Source organism: Anguilla anguilla, chromosome 1, assembly GCF_013347855.1.
Source record: "Anguilla anguilla isolate fAngAng1 chromosome 1, fAngAng1.pri, whole genome shotgun sequence".
Lineage (NCBI taxonomy): Eukaryota > Metazoa > Chordata > Actinopteri > Anguilliformes > Anguillidae > Anguilla > Anguilla anguilla.
Window position 1 is genome coordinate 87480658 of NC_049201.1, and position 12500 is coordinate 87493157.

At 45.5% G+C, this 12500-nt stretch overlaps 1 protein-coding gene across 3 annotated transcripts in view; it reads left to right on the forward strand.

Moving 5' to 3' along the window:
• traf3 (TNF receptor-associated factor 3) overlaps window positions 1-12500 on the forward strand; it is a 32200-nt gene that overhangs the window by 4836 nt on the left and 14864 nt on the right. The window contains exon 1 of one of the 3 annotated variants that reach the window (XM_035394265.1): window positions 8647-9338. The exons of the other annotated variants lie outside the window; for them this stretch is intronic. Within the exon in view, the coding sequence (XP_035250156.1) occupies window positions 9288-9338 (51 nt within the window). The 5' untranslated portion in view covers window positions 8647-9287. Of the gene's footprint in view, window positions 1-8646; window positions 9339-12500 lie in introns of those variants that run through there. 3 annotated transcript variants of the gene reach the window in all.

Below are 12500 nucleotides of genomic sequence, written 5' to 3' on the forward strand. Positions count from 1 at the left end.
TAGAATGCTTTACAAATGAACATAATAATAGTCCAGTAATAAATTCAAGACTGCAGATTGAATGGATGGTACCTGTCATGATATCTGAATGGCATCTTTAATGCAGTGCTACAGCAGTCTGAAATTATTAGCAAATTTTAAAAATACTACTACTACTACTACTACTTCTAATAATAATAATAATAATAATAATAAATAAATAAATACTACAGCTACTACTACCTACTACAAACAATAATAAAAACTATAATAATAATTTAACAGTGCAGTAATAAATACAAGACTATAGATTAAAAGCATGGAATCTATTGACATCTGGATGGCATCTTTTATACAGTGCTACAGGATTCTAAAATTATTTGCAAATGAAAAAAGATACTACTACTACTACTACTACTAATTATAATAATAATAATAAATAAATAAATAAATAAATTGTAATAAAAAAAGATTGTAAGCAGGGCTCATGTCAACCTCAGGTTGCCAGATTGTGTGGCGGTCTTGTGTGTCCTAGAGGGAGATGTTTAACAGGTATTCAGTCCAATCTGGCAATTTATAAAATGCATAGAACTAACAGTAAACAGTAAAACTTTCTGGACTGGATTTATCACGGTACTGGGTAAAATACAGAAAGACTGTGGGAGAAAGGGTTAAAATGAGGAGGTACCCCTGGAGAAATGGCGGTTTTAGCGGGTATAGTTCTGTGGGTTGAGCTCAGATGTGGCATCACACTGAGTTCCTGAAAGCCCTTTCCTAGGGATTTGGGCTCAAATAAGTGTCACAAACAGACATTTCACTTTTTTTACACAAAACTTTTATTTGATTGGAAGGGCTGTTTCTCATTCCTCCTGTGCGCACGGGCCTGCTCTGGGACCAGTGTGTTTTACGCACCAGAGTTTTCAGCACTGTGTAGAAGAGTGTGTTTTACGCACCAGAGTTTACAGCGCTGTGTAGAAGAGTGTGTTTTACGCACCAGAGTTTACAGCGCTGTGTAGAAGAGCGTGTTTTACGCACCAGAGTTTACAGCGCTGTGTAGAAGAGCTTGTTTTACGCACCAGAGTTTACAGCGCTGTGTAGAAGAGTGTGTTTTACGCACCAGAGTTTACTGCGCTGTGTAGAAGAGCTTGTTTTACGCACCAGAGTTTACAGCGCTGTGTAGAAGAGTGTGTTTTACGCACCAGAGTTTACAGCGCTGTGTAGAAGAGCTTGTTTTACGCACCAGAGTTTACAGCACTGTGTAGAAGAGTGTGTTTTACGCACCAGAGTTTACTGCGCTGTGTAGAAGAGCTTGTTTTACGCACCAGAGTTTACAGCGCTGTGTAGAAGAGCTTGTTTTACGCACCAGAGTTTACAGCGCTGTGTAGAAGAGCTTGTTTTACGCACCAGAGTTTACAGCGCTGTGTAGAAGAGCTTGTTTTACGCACCAGAGTTTACAGCACTGTGTAGAAGAGTGTGTTTTACGCACCAGAGTTTACAGCGCTGTGTAGGAGTGTGTTTTACGCACCAGCGTTTTCAGCGCTGTGTAGAAGAGCGTGTTTTACGCACCAGAGTTTACAGCGCTGTGTAGAAGAGTGTGTTTTACGCACCAGAGTTTACTGCGCTGTGTAGAAGAGCTTGTTTTACAAACCAGAGTTTACTGCGCTGTGTAGAAGAGCTTGTTTTACGCACCAGAGTTTACAGCGCTGTGTAGAAGAGCGTGTTTTACGCACCAGAGTTTACTGCGCTGTGTAGAAGAGCGTATTTTACACACCAGATTTTACAGTGCTGTGTAGAAGAGTGTGTTTTACGCACCAGAGTTTACAGCGCTGTGTAGAAGAGCGTGTTTTACGCACCAGAGTTTACTGCGCTGTGTAGAAGAGTGTGTTTTACGCACCAGCGTTTTCAGCGCTGTGTAGGAGTGTGTTTTACACACCAGTGTTTTCAGCGCTGTGTAGAAGAGTGTGTTTTACGCACCAGAGTTTACAGCGCTGTGTAGAAGAGTGTGTTTTACGCACCAGCGTTTTCAGCGCTGTGTAGGAGTGTGTTTTACACACCAGTGTTTTCAGCGCTTTGTAGAAGAGTGTGTTTTACGCACCAGTGTTTTCAGCGCTGTGTAGAAGAGTGTGTTTTACACACCAGCGTTTTCAGTGCTGTGTAGAAGAGTGTGTTTTACACACCAGAGTTTACAGCGCTGTGTAGAAGAGTGTGTTTTACGCTGTGTAGAAGAGTGTGTTTTACGCACCAGCGTTTTCAGCGCTGTGTAGAAGAGTGTGTTTTACGCACCAGAGTTTACAGCGCTGTGTAGAAGAGTGTGGGGGTTGGGGGGGGTGGGGGGTGGTCAGAGTGCACAGAAGGTCATGTTTGTAAGGTGTTTGGGCCGGTAGTGTAGTGGTTAGAAACCTTTGCTTATAACTCTGTGGTTGTAGGTTTGATTTTCAGCTGGGGTGCTGAGACCCCTCCTTCACCCACTGTATTACACACTGAGACCTCCCTCCACCGACTGCGTAACGCAATGGGACCTCTGTCTACCCACTGTGTTACACACTGAATCCTTCCTCCTCACCACACTGCTATGCACTGAGACAGACCTCCACACACTGTTACGCACTGAGACCTCCCTTCTCTACACACTGTTACGCACTGAGACCTCCCTCCTCAACACACTGCTACGCACTGAGACCTCCCTCCTCTACACACTGCTACGCACTGAGACCTCCCTCCTCTACACACTGCTATGCACTGAGACCTCCTTCCTCTACACACTGTTACGCACTGAGGCAGTGTTTGGTTAGAATCTGAGTCGGCTCTGTGCTGCTGTTCTCATTAAACCTTCTGTAGGCTTATCATTCTGTCACCATGACAACAGTTCTGGAGGCTGCAAGTGCTTTAGGAATTATGCTGAATTGTGTTTTCTCCATTCTGAATGTACGGTGTCTGTGTAAATGCCAGCCTTTTAAATTCATCTTCATATACCGTACTGTGCAAAAGTCTTAGGCACCTGTAAAAAAAAAAAAAATGCTGTACAGCTAAGATGCTTTCAAAAATAATGAAATGAAAGGTTATAAATATCTAAAAAAATAATATAAAGAGCAGTAAATAGTTAAAAATGAAATAAAATCAATGTTTGGTGTGACCACCCTTCGCCTTTAAAACTACATCAATTCTCTTAGGTACACTGTCCGGCAGTTTTATAAGAAAATCAGTTGTTCCAAGAATTTTGGAGAACTTGCCACAGTTCTTCTGCAGATTTTGGCTGTTTCGCTTGCTTCTGGCTCTCCAGGTAATCCCAGAGACCCTTGATCAAGTTTTTATCTGAAAAGTAGTCTATTACTTAAAATATTACTTTATTTAACAAAGTACAAAAATGTATCTGTAAGATTTCATTTTTTGGAAAATTCCTGTTTGGAAATCTCAAATTTGCTCTTTTCTACTGACACACTAATGCAGAAAACAAAAAATAAACCGTAAACAAGACCAAATATATACTATATATTATATTTAAAAATGTAGGGTGCCTAAGACTTTTGCACAGTTCTGTATGTTAATCACAGCATGCTGAGGGGTTTGGTTTGCTTTGATCTTACCGCTGAACAGGAGCGCTGCATGTGGTTTTACCCATCAGATCTCAGGATCATGGCTGCTGTTTGATGATGTCATCAGAACTGTACTCTGTACACTGTCAGACACGTGAAACATTCTGCTAATCTCTGGTCTTGCCTTGGTGCCAAAATGGTTCAGATACTGCTGTTGGCAAGGTGATGCGCACAAATGTGCGCAGGTGTGTGAGTGTGTGCGTGCGCGCGTGCGGGCGAGCGAGTGTGTGACACTGCTCTGTATGCGAGCGCCGTGCGTGCATGTGTGTGTGCGTGTGCGTGTGCATGTGTGTGCGTGTGTGTGCGTGCGTGCGTATGCGTGTGTGTGCGTGTGTGTGCGTGCGTGCGTGTGTGTGCGTGTGTGTGCGTGTGTGTGTGTGCGTGCATGTGCGGGCGAGTGTGTGACACTGTCCTGTATGTGAGTGTCATGGTTGTGTGAATCATGCTTCTACACCCATGGCTTCCTGTGCCGTTGGGACTGCAGCGGCTGGTGGCTTATGACATTTCTGAAAGCCTAAAAAAGGCGCATGGGACTGTCCCTGCCGGGCCGCTGTGTGTCTAACTGCACCACAGGGAGATGCACCCGGCCTGCTCCTCTGTTTCCGCCTTCACCCTGCTGCCAGTGCTGTCTGGCCCAGTTGCAGAGTGTGTGAGTGTGAGTGTGAGTGTGTGTGTGCGTATGAGTGTGTGTGTGTGTGTGCATGTGAGAGTGTGTGTGTGTGTGTGTAAGTGAGTGTGTGTGAGAGTGTGTGTGCGTGTGTGTGCGTATGAGTGTGAGAGTGTGTGTGTGTGAGAGAGAGTGAGTGTGAGTGTGTGTGTGTGTCTGTGTGAGAGTGTGAGTGTGAGTGTGTGTGTGAGTGTGAGTGTGAGTGTGTGAGAGAGTGTGTGTGTGTGTGTGTGTGTGCATGTGCATGTGAGTGTGTGTATGTGCCTGTGTGTGTGTGCGTGCCTGTGTGTGCGCGTGTGTGTGCGTGCCTGTGTGTGGGAGTGTGTGTGTTTCTGATGTGTTGGTGTAATTCACCCTGTTGTCCATCACTGTCTCGGTGCGTGTAGTGTACTGTAGTAACATGTAATCTGGTTTAATGAGTGTAGAGTAAGGTTGCAGTGAAGAATCACATGCCAGCGCATTAATGTTTCACATGCATATTGTGCATGTCATGGTTTAATATGCTACAGTTTCCACTTCATGTCAGCTGCTGTTTGCAGGAAGTGGATTACTCAGCTGGTTAAGCAGTGTTCCTGTGCGAATAGTAGATACTGTAAGCGTGCCCCAGGTTCTCCTGCTGGATCCTTCAGACTGACTCTCATCACTGCCTTTTCCTTTGCAGTCACTCAGAAACTGAGTCTCACTGTTATTGCTGTGTGGCTCTGTGCTTCAGCCCACTGGAGGCACGAGCTGTTCATGACAGTGATAATACTGTAAACACATGCACAAACTTTATGAATCTTAATTAATGTTTACTTAATTTGGCTATGCTGTTATACCAGACTCAAAATTTTTCTCTAGATAATCAGCACTGTAACATAGTAAAGTTTGAATAAGATGCGTTTCTGAGCTGAATAATGTTTGAATAAGATGCGTTTCTGAGCTGAATAATGTTTGAATAATATGCGTTTCTGAGCTGAGTAATGTTTGAATAAGATGCGTTTCTGAGCTGAGTAATGTTTGAATAATATGCGTTTCTGAGCTGAGTAATGTTTGAATAAGATGCGTTTCTGAGCTGAGTAATGTTTGAATAAGATGCGTTTCTGAGCTGAGTAATGTTTGAATAAGATGCGTTTCTGGTGCCTCATTTATAGAATGGACTTACGATCAGTTTTGATCTTAAATATGACTTAAACACAGAAAACCACATATTAGTAGTTATTAATAAAACCTTACTTTGACGTGAAAATGATCTTATCTCTATGCAAAGTCTAGACTTGACGCAAGTGATTTTCCTGCTGGTTATGTAGGGGTATTGCAGTTTGGGACGCGTATGAGTGTGTGTGTAATGTAATGTAATGTATTCGTCCAAGCCTGTGGTGAACTTTGCATTAGCTTTATGAACAATTTGATGGGAATTATCAATTCAAGGTGTGAGGAATTAATTGGCTGACATGAGGTGTTTTGAATTTAAAACAGGATGCGATGTTCTATAAATAGTGTGTCAAATTAGAAAAAAGTAACCATGGATGTTCTTGCGTTATTGGAAGACATTGAAAACCGAGCTTTTAGAAGGGAGAGAGTTTTCAGAGACCGGAATGACTTTTTTGCACATGATGATCTTCCAAAAAGTTTGCTTTTCTCTTTTGGTCCATGGTTATTCCTGACTAAACCCTCATTTGTGCTAGCATTATATAAGGAGAAATCGCTGATTGTAAGGCACGTTCAGGTGCCGTCAATTTTAAGTTAATTTGAGATTTATAGATCACAGGTGCGTAAGTTACAAATGGGCTTCTTAGAACCTGTGTAAGCAGGTTTTTTACGCTCAGTATCTTTTATAAATCGAATGTAAGCACACCGTCGGAAATGATCTTAAGACTAAGTTCAAGTATAAATCTAAGAACATTTTATAAATGAGGCCCCTGAGCTGAGTAATGTTTGAATAAGATGTGTTTCTGAGCTGAGTAATGTTTTAATAAGATGCCGAGCTGAGTAATGTTTGAATAAGATGCTGAGCTGAGTAATGTTTGAATAAGATGTGTTTTGAGTAGTGTTTTAGTAGACAGAGAGATAGGCAGGCAGACAGGCAGAGACACAGAGAGAGAAAGATGTAGACAAACAGACAGAGAGAGAAAGAGAGAGATAGAGCCTGACACAGAGAGAGAGAGAGAGATAGAGGCAGACACAGAGACAGAGAGAGAGAGGCAGACACAGAGACAGAGAGAGAGATAGAGGCAGACAGAGAGACAGAGAAAGAGAGAGAGAGTGATAGAGACATAGAGAGAGAGAGAGAGAGTGACACAGAGACAGGGAGAGAGAGAGATAGAGGCACTGTATCCACTAGATATTCCACTGTAAATATATAGCCTATTTTGAATTGATTTATGATGCTTTGGCAATATGTACGTATGTATTTCCTGCCAATAAAGCTATTTTAATTTGAATTTGAATTAGAGGCAGACACAGAGACAGAGAGAGAGAGAGTCTCCTCCTGGCCATCAGGGTTCTTCTCTGTCGGGAAAGTTTGTTGATGAAATTGAAAGTTTAAAGCTTGTATGTTTTTTTTATTTCCTTTGGGAATTCCCTGTGGTTTTATTCCCAGAGCTCCACCCATGGAGGTGCTGTCACTCCAGAATGTGTGTGTGTGTGGGTATCTGTCTCTGTGTCTGTGTGTCTGAGTGTGTATGTGTTTCTTTGTGTGTGTGTGTGTGTGTGTGTGTGTGTGTTTCTTTGTGTGTGAGCGTGTCTGCGTGTGTGCGTCTGTGTGTGTGTGTGTGTGTCAAATCAATCAATCAATCAATCAAATTTTATTTATATAGCGTATTTTACAACAGTTGTCACAATACGCTTTACAGACAGCCCTAGCCTAAACCCCCACAGGAGCAAGCCTAAGGCAACAGTGGCAAGGAAAAACTCCCTGTGGCAGATGGGGAGAAACCTTGGAAGGAACCAGGCTCAAGGGGGAAACCCATCCTCCTCTGGTCGGCTCAGGGTGCCGACTGGTGACCAGCATGTCAGCCAGTTTATGCAGAAGATATGATAAGTGATGTGGCTCAGATGATGGGTGGGGCCAGGTGGCGGTGATGGGGAACAGCAGGTGGCGGCAGATGTGGGCAGGGTGGAGGCAATGACGAAGGAGGGGCTGGACCGCAGAGGTGGGGGAGACCAGACGACTCTCGAAGCACTCTCGAGGGTTGGGGCAAGAGCCCCGCCGGCAGCGTGGGGAAGAGGGTGGAAACAGCAGTTAAGGAATTTGCAATATAGCAGACAGTGAGTAAGTGCCAGTGGTATGTATTGGGGGACCCCGCCAGGAGTAGAATATGGCTGCATATCTACTAGGACAGGGATGGAGAGCCCATGCAGTCATGAGGGGTAGACAACCATACCCGCCTATCAAGAGCCAGCCCATGTAAAGTCGGGTCACAGCTGATTGACAGGTGACAGTAAGGAAAGGATTGCCACCTACAAAGCTCTATGACTACAGGCTTCTCGCACCCTGTCTCCAGACTATAACTGATTGTAAGCTTGAGCATAGAGGTGCGTTTTTAATCTAGATTTAAATATTGAGACTGTGTGTGTGTGTGTGTGTGTGTGTGAGTGAGTGTGAGTGTGTGTGTGTGTCTCTGTGTCTGAGTGTGTATGTGTTTCTTTGTGTGTGTGTCTGTGTATGTGTGTGTTTGTTTGTGTGTGTGTCTCTGTGTGTGTGTGAGTGTGAGTGTGTCTGTGTGTGCGTGTGCGGGTGCGTGTGCGTGTGATTAGGAATGAAGGTGTTTAATCTCAGGCCTGCTCTCTGGGTTAGGTCAGCCCCTGTGGCACACACCAGTCCAGCCCAGTTCACACCATAATCAGGGTTTTACTCGTTTGGTTGTGCAAGAGAGACGGCCACACTTCACACAGGTCTGTGGTGTTGCAGGTGGCCCAGTCTCTGCCACGGGCGTAGTCGTAGTTTTGGGGCCTTTCTATGTGGAGTCACGGGCGTAGTCGTAGTTTTGGGGCCTTTCTGTGTGGAGTCACGGGCGTAGTCGTAGTTTTGGGGCCTTTCTGTGTGGAGTCACGGGCGTAGTCGTAGTTTTGGGGCCTTTCTGTGTGGAGTGACGGGTGTAGTCGTAGTTTTGGGGCCTTTCTGTGTGGAGTCCCGGGCGTAGTCGTAGTTTTGGGGCCTTTCTGTGTGGAGTTTGCTTGGTCTTCCCGTGGGTTTCCTCCGGGTACTCCGGTTTCCTTCCACAGTCCAAAGACTTGCAGGTTAGGCTGTAAATGGCCCATAGGTATGAGTGTGCCAGTGAATGGTGTGTGTGCCCTTTGATGGTTTGGCGATCTGTCCAGGGTGTATCCCTGCCGCTCGCCCAATGCATGCTGGGATAGGCTCCAGCCCTCCTGCCACCCTGGCCAGGTATTAGTGAGCTGATGGATAATGGGTGCATGGATATTTATGAATTTGTATCTTTCTGTTTTTCCTCTTTCTGCCCTAATGCTCAGTCACTCCTGAGGTCCTGTTCAGGGAGAGAGCCGCCCAGCACACTTTTGAAAATACTCTTAGAAATACTTTTAAAATCCTCAGTAATTTACAGGAGTGTTAGTGCTGTGTGAGGAGCTGACGTGTTGGGCCTTGTCGGGGGTGTCCCGAGCCCTTTTCTGGATGTGACAGTGCCCTGGCTGCTAATATGACTGCATGGTTCAGGAGTTCCTGAGTCGCGGTTCCTCTCTGAACCCGTGATGTGCTCTGAGCCTTATTGTTCTCTGAGGTCGTGCTACACTGGGATTGCGAACCGTAAGCCAGGACGGGGAGTTGAGAGGACTTTTTTGGGACTTTCCTCTGAGCGCATTAAAAGAAGACAGAAAGTGGAAGCAGCACAGTGCTGTTTGAGCAACAGGGACAGAGCAGACGCTGGCAGAGACACTGTGTTCTCACTGAACTCTACATGCACAGCGCTGGCGGTGTCTGGCTGATTTCTCTGGCTGTACGGCCCTGACGGTGTCTGGCTGATTTCTCTGGCTGTACGGCCCTGGCGGTGTCTGGCTGATTTCTCTGGCTGTACAGCCCTGGTGGTGTCTGGCTGATTTCTCTGGACATGGCAGATGCGCTCTTCTTGTCTCTGAAGAGCCTGGAGGCTCCCATGCTGGTAAAGCTCTGTGTGTGTGTGTTTTGCATGTGTAGTGTGTGCATGTGCATGCTAGCTCATTACCTGAGCCTGTATCACAGGTGTGCTGTGCTTGTTCTGTCTGCAGAAAGTGAGAACACACACAAGGTGAGTTTGGCTGTAATTCTGGGTGAGTTTGGCTGTAGTTCTGGGTGAGTTTGTCTGTAGTTCTGGGTGAGTTTGGCTGTAGTTCTGGGTGAATTTGGCTGTAGTTCTGGGTGAGTTTGGCTGTAGTTCTGGGTGAATTTGGCTGTAGTTCTGGGTGAGTTTGGCTGTGGATCTGGGTGAGTTTGGCTGTAGATCTGGGCGAGTTTGGCTGTAATTCTGGGTGAGTTTGGCTGTAGATCTGGGTGAGTTTGGCTGTAATTCTGGGTGAGTTTGGCTGTAGTTCTGGGTGAGTTTGGCTGTAGATCTGGGCGAGTTTGGCTGTAGTTCTGGGTGAGTTTGGCTGTAATTCTGGGTGAGTTTGGCTGTAGTTCTGGGTGAGTTTAGCTGTAGTTCTGGGTGAGTTTGGCTGTAGTTCTGGGTGAGTTTGGCTGTAATTCTGGGTACACATTTTCACTAGCTTACATTGCCAGTCAGCCTGTATGTTGTTTCTTTGTGTTTTCATTTTTTTTTTCTGTTTAAAGAAACAAAATGCTATTTGGTGCTTGGAGCTGGTTTTAGGAGGCAGGGCTCCAGCTTTTCATTGCTGTGAAGGTTTCACTTGGATTTTTTTTTGGATTTTTTTTTGTGGGACCTCTGTGCTAGATGCCCCCCCCCCCCCGGGCAGGGCTGGTTCAGTGGGGCCGAGTGTTCCTCGTGGTGTGAAAAGGCTTCAGAGTGGCAGGCTAATGCTCCCCAGTGAAAACACCCCCCAGGGTTTCCTGGAAGCAGTGCTACTCAGCCGGTCTCCAGTGCTGGGGAACTTATGATGTCCAGGCGCATAGTCTGTGTGCTTATACAGCTGCCTGTATTCCCCTTATGAGTGAGTGATTATATTAATAATAACAACTCAGAACGCAGCTGCCTGTATTCCCCTTATGAGTGAGTGATTATATTAATAATAATAACCGCTAAGAACACAGCTGTTGTGCCCATGACTTGTTTGGTGAGGTTACATTCCGGTAAACAAGTTTAAATATGCAACGTGCTTCTCATTTCTGAAGCAGAACAGGACACATTTCAATCTCAGGCTCTGCACATTCATAATGAAACCAGTGCTGCTCAGACCCCCAAGCCTGAGTCTGGGGGGGTTCAGGGGTTTAGGGTGTCTGGGGGAGAGGCTGGGGGGGCGGGTGGGGTTTAGGGTGTCTGGAAGGGAAGCTGGGGTGCGGGGGGGGGGGGGGGGGTTCAAGGGTCATGACATGACATAATGAGGAGAACAGACCATTCAGCCCAACAGTTCTCGCCAGTTTCTTGACTAGTGCTCTGATTACCTACAGACTAATTAGTAGTAGCCTATCTAACACTTTATCAAGCCTAGTCTTGAAAATCCCCAGAGTTTCTGCCTCTACTACGTGACCTGGCAGGCTATTCCGCACATTGACTAGTCTCTGTGTGAAAAAATTCTTCCTAATGTCTGTACGGAATTTCACTTTTGCTCATTTCCATTTATGTCCCCTTGTTCTACTTACAGAACTCAACCTGAAGAATCTCTTGTAGTTTACTTTGTTGATCCCCTTTATGAGTTTAAAAGCCTCAATCAAATCACCCGAGTCTCCTTTTACTAAGCTTGAAGAGGTTAAGCATCTTAAGTCTTTCCTCATAGTTTTTATCTTTCATTCCAGGAATCAATTTGTTTGCTCTTCTTTGAACTTTTTCCAGAGCATCAGTGTGTCTGGTGAATGTGGGACTTATCCCAGGGGTGTCAGACCCCAGTGTCTGCTGGTTGTATAAGTGCATAATTTCTGTCTCTGATTGGCTAAAGTATCTGATGCTTAAGTGGTGGATGACACAACGGGTGGATGAGAGAGCCAACTTCATACAGAGAATTGTGGGATTGTGGAAAACCAAAACTCTGCCAGGAACTTAGCAGGAGATGCCAGAGGCTGTTATTTTTCAATAATGATTTCTTTTTTCTACAATGATGTCTGAAGCATGTGTTAACCAGTGCTTTGCTCTAGCCAGTGCTATATGTTAGTCTGTGCTCTGCTTTAGCCAGTTCTATATATTAGCTAGTGCTCTGCCTTAGCCAGTATTGTATGTAAGCCAGTGCCCTGTGTTAGCCAATGTTGTGTGTTAGCCAGTGCTGTATGTTAGCCAGTGCCATGTGTTAGCCAGTGTTGTATGTTAGCCAGTGCCATGTTTTAGCCAGTGTTGTACGTAAGCCAGTGCCCTGTGTTAACCAGTGCTGTATGTTAGCCAGTGCCCTGTGTTAATCAGTGTTGTACGTAAGCCAGTGCCCTGTGTTAACCAGTGCTGTATGTTAGCCAGTGCCCTGTGTTAATCAGTGCTGTATGTTAGCCAGTGCCCTGTGTTAATCAGTGCTCTGCTTTATTCAGTGCCATGTGTTAGCCAGTTTTCTCCCTTAGCCAGTGTTGTATGTAAGCCAGTGCCATGTGTTAGCCTGTGTTGTATGTTAACCAGTGCCCTGTGTTAACCAGTGCTCTGCTTTAGCCAGTGCCATGTGTTAGCCAGTTTTCTGCCTTAGCCAGTGCTGTATGTTAGCCAGTGCCCTGTGTTAGCCAGTGCTGTATGTTAGCCAGCGCCCTGTGTTAGCCAGTGCTGTATGTTAGCCAGCACCCTGTGTTAGCCCAGTGCTGTTTCTTAGCCAGTTCTGTGCTCTAGCCATGGCTGTATTTTAGCCAGTGTTCTCTCTGCACAGACACTAGGTAGACTTTTTTCTTGCAGAGAGTAGTCAATGTGTGGAATAGCCTGCCAGGTCTTGTAGTACAGGCAGGGATTTTCAGGACCAGGCTTGATACGGTGTTAGATACTGTATATAGAGCTGCAGGGCGGTATGTGTAGAGCTGCAGGACTGTATGCATGGAGCTGCAGGGTGGTATGCTATTCTCAGAGGGGTTTCAGCACGAGCACCTACAGCATGGAGAGAATCAGCACACACAGCACAGTGAGAATCAGCATCTACAGCACAGTGAGAAACAGCACATACAGCACAGAGAGAATCAGCATCTACAGCACAGTGAGAATCAGCACCTACAG